Source organism: Candoia aspera, chromosome 1, assembly GCF_035149785.1.
Source record: "Candoia aspera isolate rCanAsp1 chromosome 1, rCanAsp1.hap2, whole genome shotgun sequence".
Classification (NCBI taxonomy): domain Eukaryota; kingdom Metazoa; phylum Chordata; class Lepidosauria; order Squamata; family Boidae; genus Candoia; species Candoia aspera.
In genome coordinates, this window is record NC_086153.1 from 51401631 (window position 1) to 51421030 (window position 19400).

The 19400-nt window shown below is 41.6% G+C and overlaps 1 protein-coding gene across 1 annotated transcript; it reads right to left on the bottom strand.

Moving 5' to 3' along the window:
• Window positions 1–9715: 9715 nt before the first annotated feature.
• On the bottom strand, window positions 9716–10286 carry PFN3 (profilin 3). The gene has a single exon (XM_063290162.1). It carries the CDS (start codon window positions 10206–10208, stop codon window positions 9795–9797), a length of 414 nt encoding a protein of 137 aa, XP_063146232.1. The 5' UTR covers window positions 10209–10286; the 3' UTR covers window positions 9716–9794.
• Between the last annotated feature and the right edge of the window lie 9114 nt (window positions 10287–19400).

The window sequence follows — 19400 nt, forward strand, 5'->3', positions numbered from 1 at the left end:
AAAACTTTTGAATTGGTCACTCCAAAGCCCACTCAGTGCTTACCTCCCTCAAACTGAATCCATTAGTGGACAGCTAGGACCACTGAATGGAGCAGAGCTTAACACAGTGGAGAAGCTGCACACAGAAAAAGAATATTATCTAAAATAGCTTTAATGAGCACATTAGAGAAATATAGGTTATTGATTTTACACACTAAGCCCTCCGAAGCATAAAGAATCACACACTTAGACAAAGTAGGTTCAAAAGTAAGTAAAAAAATATCTTACTGATTTATTTGATTCAGTTACATCCATCTTCAGTGGAAAAATGAAGATTCTTTGTTTCTGTTCCTTAAACTTAATTAACTCTTAGCTCTCATAGCTGCTAAGAGTTGTGTGTGCAGATAGGGGCAGAATCCTTCTTCAAGGCCCAAGCATGTGGCCAAGATGGAGGGAGAACAGCAAAATCATGCTGCCTTCTCAGATGGTGGAAGGAGGAGGAAGAGAGAGAGAGGAAGTGGAAGTGGCAACAAACAGCTTCCTTGCACATAGAGAATTGCATTATGGGATCAACTCATCTATATGCTGATGAGGCATGCTGATTCGTTAACATCTCCAACACAAATAAGCTTGCCTCTCCCTCTCCTTCTATATCTGTCTGTCTGTCTGTCTCTATCATCTATCATCTATTCTCAAAATGAGCATTAATTTTCAGCATGATGTGACCGCAAAAAATAGTTAATAATATAATATTATATTACATTAATAATATTATAATATAACATTAGGCTGCATAATAAAGCATGAAAATTCTTATCTTCTCCACATATCTTTGGTCCGGAGTCTACATTTTTAGAATATGGAGCTGAATGGAAGAAAACAATGATCAAGGACATGGAAAACAGATCCTATGAGGAAAGGCTGAAGAAACTGGTTATATTTAGCTCTGAAAGCGTGGGCATCCATAGCAGTGGGAACATCACACATTTCATGACATCATGACATGTGGTGTTATTATAGCTTCCAATGAATCCCTATACCTGAAAAAGAGATGATTAAGGCATAGTAATAATCTTCAAACACCTAAAGGGTTGTCACATGTTCTCTGCTAACTCAGAGGACAGGGGTAATTTTGAAAGGCTTAAGTTATGTCAGTAGATTTTGGCTGAACCTCAGAATTTCTTAATAGTTAGACAACAAAACCAATGTAGGGAAAAGATAAGCAATTGCACCCTGGATCTCTTCAAAACAAGGATAGATGAGTTGATTCTTACATAGCATTTGGTAGTTGGATTTGATGCCTTAGACAGCTTCTTCTACTAATTTTCTCATACCTGGAAATAATTTGCACTGTTTAATTTTCTTTAATAGATTTTGCTAGGGATTGATGCAATTCTAGGCAATAAACCAGTTACTTATTTTTAAAGGAATTGAAAAAAAGTTAATTTGAGCCTTTTGAATAATGTGCTTGAAAGTTCTTAAAGAATGTTAAATTAGCATTTTTGAGCTTAAACAGAAGTTAACAAAATGTTTTGTGTATATTGGACACTTCAGAGAATAGTTAATTAGGGTTGGTTGCAATAAACTTTTGGGGTCATCGTTTCAGAGATATTTCCTTACCAGATTCCTCAATGCCTTCAACAATGGCAGAGCATCTAATGTGCTTCCTTCACTGGAAAAGTTCTTAAAAATTCAGGGAGATATTCCTAGATGTATCTGCCTTGAAAATAGCCCACGTCATCCATATTGAACTGTATAGCATGGTCAAACATCAGGAGTTGACCATAGGAAATGTTTTATGACACTTTGTATTAGTTGGAAGAGTGCTAGGAAAGCATTTGGCCCAGGAGAGATCAGAAAAGTCACACACCAGGCATTTTTATAAAAAATAATTTTATTTACAGAAAACAAACATATTTAAAGGCTGTTTGCTGAGAGGAGAGATTTCTCTCAGCTGCTTATTCTCTGCAAGCCTACACAGAAGGGAAACTGAAACTAAAACAAGCTCAGTCAAGTTCCTCCCTTAGGCAATGCAACCATTAACACATGAAAAGGGGACAATTAAATTCAACCTCTTCACCTGGCCAAAATGAATAGTTACCATAGTAACCTTAATCTGTAGTAGAAAACATATTAACACTCCCCGTTTTATACTACAGAATAAGATGCAAACCAATTTTCTTTGACAACTCTGTATGTCTTTCCATTCACAATATTTTAACATTATCTCCCCTTTGGTTTAACAGAAAGCTACCATCCTTCTTCCTGTGTATTTCTAAACCTAGTAATTTGTTACAGTTCCAAAGCTTTTTAATGTGAAATGGCTTTTCATGCAGGCTTCAAAATCAAACCTTTGTTTTTCTGTTGATGTGAACAGCAGCAAATCATCAACATAAATGCATAGATACATACAGCCTTGTTTGTCTTTCTTCATATATACACATGGATCTGCTTTTCCTTTTTCAAAACCAAAATTCTGCAGTTTTTCATCTAATTTTGGTTCCAGGATCTAGCAGCTTGTTTTAACCCATAGATTGACTTCTGCAGTTCACAGACTAGATTCTCCCCTTTTTCATAGCCAGGGGGTTGCTGCATATATAATTTGTAGTCTAAATCACCATAGAGAAATGCAGTTTGAATATTATAGTGGTGAACTGACATTCCTTTGAGTGCAGCAATTTTTAACAGTAATATAATTGATTCACCTTTAGTAACTGGTGCAAAGGTCTTGTCAAAGTTTAAATCTTTCCTTTGAGTGAACCTTTTTGCAACTAACCTTGCTTTATATTTTTGGATTTTGCCATCAGCATCCCTTTTCAGTTTGAAAACCCACCTACAACCCAGACAGCGTTCATTGGGAAGTAGATATACCAGTTTCCATGTTTTATTTTCTTTCAAGGATGCTAACTCCTGTTGCATGGCAGAATGCCAATTTTGTGCAATCTCAGGTGGTAAAGCATTCACTTGTTCTAAAGACTCAGGTTCTGTGAATACGTGAAAAGTCTTTACTGTTTCAGCCTGAAAACGTGATGGAGGAATGCCTTTATTACTCCTCTGAGATCTGTGAGGTAATACAGGGCTTAAATGTTGACTCCTATCACTTTCCTGAGAAGCATCTGTCTCATCAGACAGATCTTCAGTTTGCTTTTCTGGTTTAATGTCCTCATCAGGTGAAAGATCACTATCAGCAAGTCCTTGCTGTTCTCTTGTGGTGGTCAGATCAACTGGAGAGCTAGAATTTAATCTCCCCCAGTTTTGTTCAGCAAAAGAAGCGCTTTTGCTAATTATCAATTTCTCTCCCACTATGAACCTGTAGCTCCTCTGGCTTTGTTCATAGCCAACAAAGATGGCTTTCTTTGTTGTGGGGCCTCCTTTCCTTTTCTGTTGTTTTGGAATATGAACCCATGCAGTGCTACCAAACACTCTAAGATGGTTTACCTTTGGTTTCGCACCATAAAACAAGTGGAATGGGGTGTCCTGAATCACAGAGTTATACCATCTGTTTTGGACATAACAGGCAGTAGATATTGCCTCTCCCCAATACTTAAAAGATAAATGTGAATCTTTAAGCATGCATTCCATCGCATTTTGCAAGGTTCTGCCCTTTCTTTCAGCAACACCATTTTGCTGAGGGGTGTAAGGGTTAGAAAGAATTTGTTCTATCCCCTTTTCCACTAGGAACCTTTTGAATTTATGAGAAAGGTAGTCTTCTCTATCACATTGGAGTGCAGATACAGGCCTAGGGAATTTTCCATTTGCCCATGTCACAAAACCTTTAAATTTCTCAAATGCCTCATCTTTATGTTTTAAGATGTAGATAAATGTGTATCTTGAGAAATCATCAATGATGGTCATTGCATACCTTGCTTGTCCAAGACTTGGAACAAAAGGACCAATAATGTCAGAGTGTACAATTTCCAAAGGTCTAGTTGTAACTCTGTCACTGTGCTTACTCACAGGAGCTTTTAGTGTTTTGCATTCTTTGCAAACTACACAATCTATTTGTCACAGGGTTTTATCTTTAGGTCAGCACACAGCTGTGGCATTTGTGCTATATACTTGAAATTAGCATGACCAAATCTCCTGTGCATCAGGCGTACACATTGGTCATGATATGGCGTGTTGCCAACTGCAGCCTTGCAGCTTGGCTTCCTTGCATTTTGCACCATGTACAAGGAGTCTTTTAATATACCAGTAGCACACAATTTTCCATTTTTACGTATCTCACAACCATTTTTCTTAAATGTTATGACATACCCTATTGCAGCCAATTGTGCCACAGATAAAAGGTTTGATTGTAAATTTGGCACATACAACACACCTTTTACAGTTTCTCCCAAGCAGGATAAATACAAGTCACCTTGTCCCATAATTTTGGTCACAGACCCATCAGCCAAAGATACACTCTGTCTTTCAGTTTTAGACAGTGACACAAAAGAGCTTTTACAATTACATAAATGACAATTGGCCCCAGAATCTAACACCCATACATCAGAATTACCCTTCTCAGCAACCTGTGCAATTTGGGTTGTCTGAAGAGCCTTCTTCTGGGTTGTCCTTGTGTTCTTCTTCTCTGTCTTTCTACTCTTGGGTCTCAAGGTACAGTCTTTCTGCAAATGTCCAGCTGAACCACAAGTGAAGCATCGCTGGCTGGTTAGTGCTGTGGCCTCAGCTTCTTTTCCCTTGCTTTCTGGTACTGCAGCTTTCCAGAAGAGATGGGGGGGGGATCTTTCCTCTCTCTTCTCCCATTCAGGGGGTAAGCCCTGTGTAACATACAATGGGGTGAGGTCTGCTTCAGGCATAGCCTCCAGGGTACAAATCAGTGTGTCCCACATTTCATTCAGTGAGGACAGGAGGATATAGGATTTTGTGAGAGGTGTAAATTCCATTCCTCTCTCCTGCAGCTCAACAAACAGCTGCTGAATATAATGCAGGTGCTCAGGAAGGCTATCTCCTTCTGCAAGGTAGGCTTTGTACAGCTTTTTTGTCAGGGTAACTTTACTCCCTGCTGTTGCTTTTACATACAAGTCTCTCAAAGCATCCCAAAGTTGCTTTGCAGACTGCATACCTCACACGTGGACTAGCTGATTGTCCTCAACTCCCAGGATAATGGTGGCTCTAGCCCGCTCATCCTGTCTAAGCCATTCAGCACTGGGATTTTGGGGGGTTTGCTCACCAATTGGCAGCCAAAGATTTTCTCTGTGAAGATACATCTCCATCTTCAGGGCCCAATTCAAATAGTTGGTCCCTGATAGGCACTCCAGGGGCATCGCTGAGGGCTGGGAGGTAGCCATGGCTTCTTCCTTCTTTTGCAAGTCACCTCAGCTGGCTTCTTTGTCCTGTAGACCGGCAGTTGCTGGAAAATCTCCAGGTGGCTCCAAAGAAAATATTCACAGGTCTTTGCTACCTGCCTTTAAATTGTGCATGAAGTGTGTAGCTGATCTCTCTATTCTCTCTGGGGTTTTACTGGGCTTACTGGGTTTACTGGGCTGCTTACTGGGCCCATAACCTGTTGGCAGAGTGCTAGGAAATCATTTGGCCCAGGAGAGATCAGAAAAGTCACACACCAGGCATTTCTATAAAAAATAATTTTATTTACAGAAAACAAACATATTTAAAGGCTGTTTGCTGAGAGGAGAGATTTCTAAAACAAGTCCAGGCAAGTTCTTCCCCTTAGGCAATGCAACCATTAACACGTGAAAAGGGGACAATTAAATTCAACCTTTTCACCTGGCCAAAATGATTAGTTGCCATAGTAACTGCCCTAACAGTCAGGAATCACGCTGAGACGAGGAGTAGGTCTCTAGTGTTTATTACTGCTACATAAGACAGAATCCTAACAAACTGAAGAAGCTTGGGAAAACCCAGACAGATAAACCCCAAAAGTTAAGGCGGGTCTGATCTGTGTCTCTTTGAATGGCTGCTTAATTCCTCAGTACTACGCATGTGTTTTCCCCCCTGGATAGAGGCCCCCTCCTGCTCACTATCAGTACTCATGACAGTAACCTTAATCTGTAGTAGAAAACATATTAACAGTTTAATGTTTTATGATTATTTTTATGTCATAAGATGTTGTAGGAAATTTGCCAAATTTCAATTCCACAGGAGTCATGGGTCCTGGATTTTGGGTGCATTCTGTAAGTTAGCCCATTGAGGTATCTTGATTCAAAAATTGTTGCCCTATGATGCATCATTTCACCCAATTAAAGGTTACAAGTATCAAACAGACACAAGAATTTTAGTAGTATATAGATTAACAGGATTGTTGATGTATATTTATATCATTGTGTATCAATGACTCCTACAATCTTGTTGGGTATATCCCCAATATTTGGAATTTGTCAAGGCATCAAAAACTTTGGTCTTTGTAGGCAGAAGGGATGATCCAAAGAATTATTACATACTGGAAGGGAAAATCTACACTTGATTTGTTGATATATTTGGTTTGTCACTGTTTTTTCCCTTTTCCTTTCCCTTTCCCTGGAAATGAATTTTCAAGCAGACGCCAAATAGTGATGTGACTCAATAGTTGAGTTCATGTACCACACATAAAGTGGTCCCCTGGGGGAGTCATTATTCCCCCAGAGCTCATTGAACTGAGTACTGACTGGTGGACAAAACTTTTAGTAGGTCTGTTGATGGCTATAAATCACCCATTAAAAATGCCCTCTGAATGGAACACCTCTATTATTGTCCCTATATTTCTTCTTTATGATGGGATAGGAGATAGGTCTCATCCATCCAATTATTGCCCAATCAGCTATTATGCATTATTAATAAACTCTATATTAGGCGTTTATACCAGAAATTAATGGATTGGTTGGAACAGGAAAGCATTCTTGTAGAAGAGAAGGCTCGGTTCAGGATGTTCAGGATGGGAAGTTCAACTATGGACCAGTGCATGGTCATACATCTAATTGAAATAAATAAATAAATAAATAAATATCCCCTCCTAGGGCATTTATTGTGGCATTTATTGATTTTAAAACAGCCTTCAGCTCAGTCTCCAGAGAACAACTATGGTCCAAACTGGAAATGTCATCTATTCTCAGATATTTGCTAGCACTCATTAACACGCTGCATAACAACACTCACATCCAAATAAGGCTTGACAATCAAAGTCAACTTTCTGACCTGGTGACTACTTACAAGTGTGTAGAGCAAGATTGTATTCTAGCCCGTTATGTAACTTTTATGTTAATGACATGGTGGCAAGGCTTACAAAACTGGAGTATCATCTTCAGACTCTGGCCAGAAGACCTACTGCATTACTCCTATATGCAGATGACACAGCCATTATCTCTACGTCATCCATTGAACTGAGGAGAGCACTAAAATCAATTCCTGTCATGTTCACCGTTCAGGTGTTATTACATCGTAACGGTTCGCTTGCCAAGGTGCTGATACGTGTACTGGCTGGGAGGGTGCTGCTGGGAACCTTGTACAGGAAACGGGCTGGGTTGTGCCAGGGAGGAATGTGTTTTGGCTATCTCTTAAATGTCAAGGTCTTTTAGCCCGTTGATCAGAGGAGCTCGTTAGGAGCACCTGGGAATGTGGGGAGGGCTGCTTGTGAGGGAGGGGGTGGAGTGATGTTTGCAAAGGCGCTATTTAGTTTGAGTTTGGGCGCGCTTTCCTCATTCTCAGCTTTTTACCTGTTTGCACTTTTTTCTAAATAAACCAAGAACCTGAATCAAGATTCTGAGTCTGGGAGTTTTATTTAGAGTAAGGCAATCGTCACAATTCCCTCCTACTGCATAGACAACATTTTAGTTATTAAAAAACAAAAAATATGGTATTTTCAAAGAGGCCCATTAGATGTAATTATAGGTGACAAGTAAAAGGAAATAATATTGAACAAGTTCAGGCCTTCATGTACCTTGGAATTGTTTTCCATGCCACTGGCTTGTGGAAGCCCCAAAGAGAAGGTCAAAGGAACTGTAGCTGCCACTCTAGGTGGGTTTTTTTTTTGCACAATAGGAGATAATTACATACTTGGCAGACTAAAAGTGTTTGAGGCCAAAGTAGTGCAGTTGTCTTATGGCTTCCAAATATGTGCCTATATGAATTTTGAACCATTAGAAGTTATTCAATCCAGCTTCTTAAGGAACTTGTTTCTGGCTCCTCATTGTGTCCCTAACTCAGCCCTTTGGGCTGAGGCTGGAATGATTCCAATTAAAACTTGTGCCCAAATAGTACATGTTAGCTACTGGCTCAAACTAATCTTTAATCCAAGCTGCCTGGCTTTTTTTTACTTTTCAAGACAAATTCCAGACTTCTTGGCTGAAACTACTTGGTGTTACTCTTGAAGCCAATGTAGTGGCCTGCTAGAACCACTGAAATGAAGCAGAGCTTATAACACAGCTGAGAAGCTGCACACAGAAAAAGAATATCTTAAAATAGCTTTAATGAGCATGTCAGAGAAATACAGATTAATCTTACACATTCAGCCCTCCCAAGCATAAAGAATTACATGCTTAGACAGATTAGGTTAAGATAAGTAAAAAAGAGTTTTACTGACTTTATTGTTGCTTCTGTTACATCCATCTTGGTGGAAAATATGAAGTTCCTTTGTTCTTCTTTTCTAAATAGTTTGTCCTAAACCCTCAGCCCTATTTTGCTGCCAAGGGCTGCATGGAAGAAAGGGGCAGAATCCTTCATCAAGGTCTAAGCACATGGCCCCTGATGAATGGAGAGCAGAGCAGCATGCTTGCTTCTCCCTGGGTGGAAGAAGGGGAGAGAGAGAGAGAGGAAGTGGGAGTGGGAGTGGCAACAAACAGCTTCCTCAGAGTTGCATTGTGGGACAACTCAATTTACATGCTAATTCACATGCTAATGAGGCATGCTGGATTTGCCAGGACTTCCAACAAGTCTAAGGCAGTGTTTCGCAACCTTGACAACTGTAAGACATGTGGACTTCAACTCCCAGAATTCTGGGGGTTGATGTCCACATCTTAAAGTTGCTGAAGTTGAGAAACACTGCCCTAAGGTATGGTGGATTTTCCACTGATGTATTCATTCCAATGGGACTTGGCCAGTCGAAAGCATGTTTCAAGCAATGTGCCAATCTTTATGCTGCTTAATGGTGCACGTATTTTATATTCAGAAATCCCCTCTCCCACCTGTATCATCTTTCTTTGCCTCTCCACCCCCCCAACCATGATTTCAAAAGATTATTCAAAGCTGAGGGTGTTACACTCTGGGATGATTTATCTTCCTATAGTTTAGCTCCTCCTGAACTGAAAATGAGCTGGGATGCTGCCTTTGGGGTAGCAGTCTGGAGTGGGGAATGGTGCATTTGTGGTTACCCAGCCATTGCTAAACTACAGTATATATTAATGCCGGCCAATGTAATCAATGGTGAATGAGGTTGGGGTTTTTACTTCAGTAATATCAGAGGCCGCAGGTCCTCTACTTCTGTCCCTGCAGAGAGTGAGGAAAATGACTTGGACAGAGATTTGAATAAACCCTCTTTTGATTTCATGCTCTGGTCTACCTAGTGAGGCTGACAGTCACAGAGATGGTTTGCTTTTAAAACAGGGCCTCCAGCTTCCTACTATTCCTACTAGCAACTACATAATTGATCATATTCAGTTCCTGTATCCCAGTTAAACAATATGCTGGTTAGAGACAATGGAAGTCAAAGTAAAATTTCCATCACTCTTGACCTGGGGTAGGTGATCCAGAACAATCCCTACCACACCTCATAGTTCAAAGAAATAGGCAAGGAGTTCACCAAACGCTTTTTATTTGAGAGGACCAAAACTTTCTCCACGTCCTTCTTCCAGGAGAAAAGTGATTCAGGCAAATCCCTACTTCTAGCTGCCTTTTGCCTTCATGCTTGCTATCATATCGTGCACCTTCTTATTCAGGGCTCCTCCGTGGACCCCCTTTTTGCCCATGAGAAAGATAAGAGCTTTGGCAGATTTCCCAATGCAGATGGACCTGCTATCACCACCTTTGGTTCTGGTGTCCATGACAGCATCTTTCTCCACTAGCAAATTGTCACGGATCACACTGCACTTTTTTCCAGCGATGGTGATCCCAGTCTGTAGGAAAGACTTTCTATCTTGCCCAGTGATCAGCCCAACTTCCTGGGGAGAGATGGCTGCCAACAGACCCCCTGGTTTAGATGCCCATACAGACTTATTGTCAGAATGTCCAACAATTGCTACATCTTCAATATTCTTGTCTTTCAGGATTGTATTGATGTAAGCTTTCCAGTCTCCCATGCTGGTTCAACTCCTGTAGCTTCTTTTCCGAGCACTTCTCCTTTGGGACTTGGGGTATTTTTCCAATTAATTCTAAAAACAAAAATCTACATGCATTTAAAGAAATACACATGCTTTCCCCAGGCTATCCCAGCCATGCCACTGTAAATTCAGGTGATGCTATTAAACCTTCCAAAATATCACTGGGGACAGCAAGATTACTTCCATATTTTTTCCTCATAAAGGAGGAGCACTGTTTTAACTTCTCCTCTAGAAACTTAAAATGCGTTGATTTCTCCTTTTTAAAAAAGTCAAAATTTGGGGAAGTTTAAAGCTCCCCCACATCTCCAAAAGCAAGAAGCTCTGAGAAAGAAGGGAACATTTTGTCCCTGCTTACTCTAGAAAGGACATCACATTACTGGCCATGTTTTCTCTAGCCCTTGGAGGCCCTCCTTTTTTAAATACAGCATCTAACAGCCCTCCCCCTAAAAAAAAGCCTCCATATCTGTAAAGTTATGTACACTGCCTGCATCAAAACTGATTGCAAAGCAATTTACAGATTGTAACAGAATTACCCCAAACTGTTTCCCTCCAGAATTTCCAATCGGCAACCGCTCCCCCAGCACAAAGTTAAAATTCAAGCCATTAAAATGACCCCATCATAGCAACTGCAGTAACACCTGCCGATGAAAAAACTGAAAGAGCAGTATCTGTAAGGGTGATAATGATGGAGTAAGATCGGAGAGATCCAGGTTCAAATCCCCACTCAGATATGAAATGTGCAGCTTAGTCTGTCCTGCAGGCTTATAAGGCTTGAACAGATGCAGAAATGGTGGTAATTCCTCACAGAAAGATGAAATGTAGATGTAATAAATCAGGGCTGCTTTCCCTTTTTATGTCTCCCAGAGCCCATTTGGATCATCATCCTTATAATGGATGGTGGTTTTTCCTATTATTCTGTTCCTGTTATTATTTTGTCATCCCATGTTAAAGCCAACTCCATGTGCAACGTGTCCAGTAGCCCAGCTGGGAAGTTACCATATAAGATTATTTCTACACAGAAGTAGTGGGTGAATCAGCATAGCTGCTACAAGTACTATGTCACAACCCCCAGTTGGACCCCTAAAAATAACAATGAAGAGAAAGACAAATCCAGTTCAAAACTGTGAACCTTTTCATCTAGGAAGAGTATACCTCACAGAGAACTAGCGTGTTACTGACTCCCCAAACACAGAAAAAACCTACTTGCAGTATCTACAGATGTAACATTAGCTTGAGGACTTCCGCCAGTTGGGATGGAAGGACTTGAAAAAGATGCTTCCTGGAAAGTGGAAACCTGAAGTTCCAGTTCAGGAGTCTGGGCTTATGGAGAACTCGAGATCAGTCTTCTGGACACCTCAAATCTCAGGTGTCAAAAAGTTAAGCAGAGATCACACCCACCTGGCCAGCCAAAGGCACTCTGAGCTCACAAGACAATTATTGTTGAGCTTATGCTTCACTCGTTGCTAAGGCACCCATTGTGATGTCAGAAGTATCTGCCCCCACTGCATGCAACCCTTTATGACCTCATATCACCAATGAAAGCAGATATATTTTTCCTTCTTTCCCACTCTCCTGAAAGGAACAAAAATGTTTCTTTTTTGCATTACATTTTCCCAGGTTGCGTACAGTAGTGCAAGGATGTAGAAACTGAGGCTTCAGGATTTCATATGGCTGTCTCAAGCCTTGGGTGTAATCTCCACAGCCCTTCTTGAAGTTATTACTCAACTGTAATTTTTAATGTAGTAGAACAGTTAAGTCATTCAACAAATGGGAAGTAATCCTATTTATTGAATATAACTGCATTTATGTTAATTACATTTTAAATTTATTGATTTTTAATTAGGTAGATTTTAAAATAATTAAATTGAAGTTGATAAAATCTTAATTTTAGGACAAATGATCATCAATAATGGAAGCCAGGTTATACTTATTAAAGGTTGCAGCTAAATAAGGCAGTTAATTTTCTCAGTTTATTTAAAACATTGCTGCAATTCCAAGGTAGCATTATGCAACATTAAATTATTCCTATTAATATATATTTGGAAATAAGCCCCATTGGAATCAACTGGTTTTAAATGAACACTAATCCAAGAATAAATCCCACTAATTAAAAAAATAAACACATGCAGTGCATATTTTCATTATTTCTGCATATATATGACCTAAAACATGATCTGTTCTCCACACGAGTCCTAAAACTAGACAAAGAGAACCCAGTTAAACAAATGAGTCAAAAACGTTATACTTGTTCATTTATTTATTGAGGAAAATGATCCAAAGATACATATTTGTATGCAAAAGTAAATGAACCTTTGCTTTCAGTAACTGGTGTGCCCCCCCCCCCCTGCCCTTGGGCAGCAAGAACTGCAACTAAACATTTCTGATAACTTTTGATCGGCTTGGAGGAAGTTTATCCCACTCCTCCTTACAGAACAGCTTCAGCTCAGGGATGTTGGTGGGCTTCCTGGCATAAACTGCCTGCTTCAGGTCCTTCCACAACATTTCTATAGGATTAAGGTCAGGCCTTGGACTTGGCCATTCCAAAACATCAACAATGGTATTTTATTGGACCGTCCAAAGGTTAGGGATAAGAGGCATTGTTCTGCAATGGTTCTGCTTCTTCCTGAGTGGATGGTTACAGTCTGTGTTGGTGGTGGTGAGAGATCTGTGATCTGAGCTGTGGGGTGCCACAAGAGTTGGTCCTCTCCCTCCTGTTCTTTAATATATTTATGAAGCCTTTGGGAGAAGTCATCCAATGGTTTGGGATGTGCTATCAGTAAGCTGAACATACTCAACTGTACGTTGCTACCCCATGCCATGGGGGATGTCCTCCCCTGGTGCCTAGAGACTGTCAGGATCTGGATGGGAAAAAACAATCTGAATCCAAGTAAACCTGAGTTGTTGTGGATAGAAATTCTCTGCTGCCACCAGAGTTGTGCCTTGATGGACAAATACTACTCATCAGGGAGAAAGATCACAACTTGGGGGTCCTTCTGGACTCGTGGCTTCTGCTGGAAGAGCAGGTAGAAGTTAGGGCCAGAGGGACTTATATGCAGTGTTGGCTGGAGGACCTGGCTAAAGTAACCTATGCCCTTATTCCCACCTGGCTAGATTACTGTAATGCACTCTGCTTGGAGCTGCCCTTAAAAACTACTTGGAAACTACAGTTGGTCCAAAATGCAACTGCCCACATTATTTGCTGGCTGCCATCACTGGAGCAGATTACACCTGTATTGTGGACCCTGCTTTGGTTGCCAGTTGGTTTCCAGGTACAACTTAAGGTTTTGATTTTCATCTATAACGCCCTTTATGGCGTGGTGGCTGGATATCTGCAGGACTGCCTACTCCAACCAGAACTGGCTGCCCAATTTGATCAGAGAGAAATTTCTACAACCCCACATTTTCAGTAGATCTGGGGGGCTGTAGTGAATAGGCACTGGTTTTCTGTGGCAGTGCTGCCACTATGGAACAGCCTCTTGGTGAATTTCAACTTTATTACTGAATCTCAGGGTTCTGTCAAACTTTGTGGTGCCATGAGCTCCTAAACTGATAAATGAATATGTGTGACCCCCTCCCCCTGTTAAGGCTGGGCAAAAAAATAAATATACCATTTAATTATTAAAATTTGATCCACACATTAAGCAAACCAGTGATAAAACCTTACAACCTTGTAATATAAAACCTTTTAATTGCTAGCAACATTTTTAAAAAACTTTTTTTTTAATGAGAAGAATGAGCTTCCTTAGTTTTGCATAAACCCTGAAAAGTCAAGGGACAGAGGTTTATTATAGGGTCATGGATGTTGCCATCTTGATTTTTTTTACACCGCCCCCCCCCCCCATGAATGCCCCTGGGCTTCCACATGTAAAACAACATTCTGTAAGACCATGTTCTGGGACTGGCTTGTGCAAGCCAACAGCTAGCTTGTCCAGAGAGGAGAAATAAGTTCTGGTTGCAATCCTGTTTTGTTTGCACATGCCCAATAAAAATTATAAGTCTCCTCAAATTTGCTTGTGACTTACTGGGGTGTTGTGACCTGCCGTTTGAGAGGCCCTGATTTAACTCAATCTGGTTCATTTCGCCTTCCAGTTAAATGTTAATCTTATAAGCTCATGAAAATACCAGAAACTCTAAAAATGAAAAAGAGAAAGAGAAGAGATAGAGGCAGTTTTGTGCTCACCTGAATTGGTGCAAACCAGAAATAACATCAAGCTAGGCAAAGCAGCTTTGGTGTTCCTTCTTACAGTACCCTGATTTGTGCCTGTTTCTTGCAATCAGGTGCTGCCAAGAGAGGGAAAACGAACTCTGGAGGGAAAGGGGGCATGTATGTGGGCACACCACCCATGTGGATAGCACCATTTGGTTACTGAGCCAAAATGGAATGAACAACCCAGAAAGCCAACTTAAATGTACCTGTTCATGTGGGTGCTTTAAACCAGCTGTGGGTAAAATACCTACATTAGACGCTATATTACTTTATGCCTACATGAGAAAAGGCTGACTGGGCCTGGACTCTGATTTAGGCTGCCTCTGCACTGAGTCTAACTAATGGTATGTTTGTTGTTATTTTTCAGCTTCTCAGGTCACACATTGCTCCAGCATATCTGATTACTGATATGAAGGCAGCTGGAGGATCAAAACCAACCAGTCAGGTTTTCATGCAACATCACTTCAAATAACGCAAGAGTTCTTTGGGGAAAGGTCACACGCGCAGCAGCTGAAAGCAGATTCGTTGAATGCTGCAACGTTTGATGACGAAAAGAATGCAGTACAGTAGGGGCAACTTCACCAATTGGCCATTTTAGGCCATGGTTGATTTCTGGAAGTGGCATGAAGTGCAAGACGACTGCCTTCAGATTTGGGGATTCTTTTGCCAGTACAGGTAGTCCTTGTTTAACAACCATAACAACAGTGATAAAAAAGTAACTTTGCAACCAATCCTTGCATTTACAACCTTCACAGGTCTGTAATGCAAAGGAAAGCTGAAATAAGATTGTAAGCCGTCACAGTTTTACTTAGCGACTGCTTTGCTTAATGACCAAGTTGCTGGTCCCAATTGTGGTCAGTAAACAAGGAGTACCTGTAGTCTGAAAAGTGACTTATTTGATGTGGGTGTATGAAGAAATGGGACAACCAGGCACAAGAGAGAATAGTTACACAGAGAGACATAACTTGCACAACAAAATGCCTCTGTTATGCTGCTATTTGTTGGTGTGAATGTTTTGGTACAAAACTCCTCTCTTACATACAATAAACACCATCAATTTAAAAGCACAGAATCCGTGAGCTTTTGTACCCAACCACTCTGTGCCCAAGGAGGTTCATTCATGCTAATGGAGGCCACCTTACATTTTTAAACCAAGCTGTTCATACCACTTGTTATCCTTAACCAGTACTATCTGTAAGCTGGGTGAAGTAACCCACCATTAGCTAAACTCACATAAAATACAAATTCCATTTAGTTTAGCTCAATGTGCAAATCTAGCTAGAGGGAACTGGGGATGCAAAGCAAAGGATCCCTGTTTGTATCTTCATCTCTGCTATGCACTTAGAATCTTGGGAGAGCTACTTTTTCTATTCGCTTCATCACTTAGCCTTTCTGCGAAATGGGTTTCCAACTCGTTAGAAATCCAGCGGTCCAAAGATACAGCTTCAGCAAAGGATCGTTACCTTGTCGTGGTGCTGGAGCTTGAGCACCTCAATGATGCCATGAGCTAAACCGTGAAGGGCCACCCAAGACGGTAAGGTCATAACAGAGAGGTCAGACTAAACGCGATCCCTGGGGAAGGTAATGGCAACCCACCCCAGTATTCTTGCCGTGAAAACTAAATGGATCAGTACAACCAGAGATATGTCGGTATACCATCGGAAGATGAGACCCCCAGGTCGGAAGATGGTCAAAATGCTACTGGGGAGGAACAGAGGATGCGTTAAACTAGCCCCAGACGTGATGACGCAGCTAGCTCAAAGCCGAAAGGATGGCTAGCAGCCGACGGTGCTGGTGGTGAACGGCGAATCCGATGTTCTAAGGATCAACACACCATTGGAACCTGGAATGTAAGATCTATGAGCCAGGGCAAATTGGATGTGGTTACTGGTGAGATGTCAAGATTAAAGATAGACATTTTGTGTGTCAGTGAACTGAAATGGACTGGAATGGGCCACTTCACATCAAATGACCACCAGATCTACTACTGTGGACAAGAGGACCACAGAGGAAATGGAGTAGCCTTCATAGTTAATAGTAAAGTGGCTAAAGCAGAGCTTGGATACAACTCAAAAAACGATAGAATGATCTAAATTCGAATTCAGGGCAAGCCCTCTAACATCACAGCGATCCAAATATACGCCCCAACCACAGATGCTGAAGAAGCTGAAGTAGAGCAGTTCTGTGAGGATCTGCAGCACCTACTGGACAACACGCCTAAAAGAGATGCTATTTTCATCACAGGAGACTGGAATGCTAAGGTGGGCAGTCAAATGACACCTGGAATTACAGGTAAGCATGGCCTGGGAGAACAAAATGAAGCAGGACATAGGCTGATAGAATTTTGCCAGGACAATTCACTCTGCATAACAAACACTCTCTTCCAATAACCTAAGAGACGGCTTTATACATGGACTTCCCCAGATGGACAACACCGAAATCAGATTGATTACATCCTTTGCGGCCAAAGGTGGTGGACATCTGTACAGTCGGTAAAAACAAGACCTGGAGCTGACTGTAGTTCAGATCACGAACTTCTTATTGCACAATTTAGGATCAGACTAAAGAGATTACGGAAGACCCACAGATCAGCTAGATATGAGCTCACTAATATTCCTAAGGAATATGCAGTGGAGGTGAAGAATCGATTTAAGGGACTGGACTTAGTAGATAGGGTCCCGGAAGAACTCTGGACAGAAGTTCGCAGCATTGTTCAGGAGGCGGCAACAAAATACATCCCAAAGAAATGGCTGTCTGCTGAGACACTAGAAGTAGCCCAAGAAAGAAGGAAAGCAAAAGGCAACAGTGATAGGGGGAAATATGCCCAATTAAATGCAAAATTCCAGAGGTTAGCCAGAAGAGATAAGGAATTATTTTTAAACAAGCAATGCGCGGAAGTGGAAGAAGACAATAGAATAGGAAGGACAAGAGGCCTCTTCCAGAAAATTAGAAACATCGGAGGTAAATTCCAGGCAAAAATGGGTATGATCAAAACAAAGATGGCAAGGACCTAACAGAAGAAGAAGAGATCAAGAAAAGGTGGCAAGAATATACAGAAGACCTGTATAGGAAGGATAACAATATTAGGAATAGCTTTGATGGTGTGGTCAGTGAGCTAGAGCCAGACATCCTGAAGAGTGAGGTTGAGTGGGCCTTAAGAAGTATTGCTAATAACAAGGCAGCAGGAGACGACGGCATCCCAGCTGAACTGTTCAAAATCTTGCAAGATGATGCTGTCAAGGTAATGCATGCTATATGCCAGCAAATTTGGAAAACACAAGAATGGCCATCAGACTGGAAAAAATCAACTTATATCCCCATACCAAAAAAGGGAAACACTAAAGAATGTTCAAACTATCAAACAGTGGCACTCATTTCACATGCCAGTAAGGTACTGCTCAAGATCCTGCAAGGTAGACTTCAGCACTTCATGGAGCGAGAATTGCCAGAGGTACAAGCTGGGTTTAGAAAAGGCAGAGGAACTAGGGACCAAATTGCCAATATCCGCTGGATAATGGAAAAAGCCAGGGAGTTTCAGAAAAACATCTATTTCTGTTTTATTGACTATTCTAAAGCCTTTGACTGTGTGGACCATAACAAACTGTGGCAAGTTCTGAGTGGTATGGGGATACCAAGTCATCTTGTCTGCCTCCTGAAGAATCTGTATAACGACCAAGTAGCAACAGTAAGAACAGACCACGGAACAATGGACTGGTTTAAGATTGGGAAAGGAGTACGGCAGGGCTGTATACTCTCACCCTACCTATTCAACTTGTACGCAGAACACATCATGCGACAAGCTGGGCTTGAGGAATCCAAGGCTGGAGTTAAAATTGCTGGAAGAAACATTAACAATCTCAGATATGCAGATGATGCCACTTTGATGGCTGAAAGCAAAGAGGAACTGAGGAGCCTTATGATGAAGGTGAAAGAAGAAAGTGCAAAAGCTGGCTTGCAGCTAAACCTCAAAAAAAGCAAGATTATGGCAACCAGCTTGATTGATAACTGGCAAATAGAGGGAGAAAATGTAGAAGCAGTGAAAGACTTTGTATTTCTAGGTGCGAAGATTACTGCAGATGCTGACTGCAGTCAGGAAATCAGAAGACGCTTAATCCTTGGGAGAAGAGCAATGACCAATCTCGATAAAATAGTTAAGAGCAGAGACATCACACTGACAACAAAGGTCGGCATAGTTAAAGCAATGGTGTTCCCCGTAGTAACATATGGGTGGGAGAGCTGGACCATAAGGAAGGCTGAGAGAAGGAAGATAGATGCTTTGGAACTGTGGTGTTGGAGGAAAATTCTGAGAGTGCCTTGGACTGCAAGAAGATCAAACCAGTCCATCCTCCAGGAAATAAAGCCAGACTGCTCACTTGAGGGAATGATATTAAAGGCAAAACTGAAATACTTTGGCCACATAATGAGAAGACAGGACAGCCTGGAGAAGATGTTGATGCTAGGGAGAGTGGAGGGCAAAAGGAAGAGGGGCCGACCAAGGGCAAGACGGATGGATGATATTCTAGAGGTGACGGACTCGTCCCTGGGGGAGCTGGGGGTGTTGACGACCGACAGGAAGCTCTGGCGTGAGCTGGTCCATGAAGTCCCGAAGAGTTGGAAGCGACTAAACGAATAAACAACAAAAAGATACAGCTTTGCATATAAGGGCTCAGATCTCTCTCATCTTGGATTCTGGCGTGCGGGACTTCACACGGCCTTTGTCTTCTTTCAAACGACAGGCGTTCTGGCATCGGCTTTGCTGCCACATCCCTTAAAATCCCAGATGTGCTCACGAGTCGCCAAGCCTCGGGGCAACAAAGACGCTCGTCGTTGCAAAGAGCCAGCCAGCGAACACGGCCTCTCCGGCCCGCTCTACGCTTCTTCGGCCGAGCTCCAGCCACCTCTCCGGCCTCCTGAAGGGTCTGGTAGCCCCGCCCGTCCCAAAGGAGCGGCTCTTAAAACCCTCC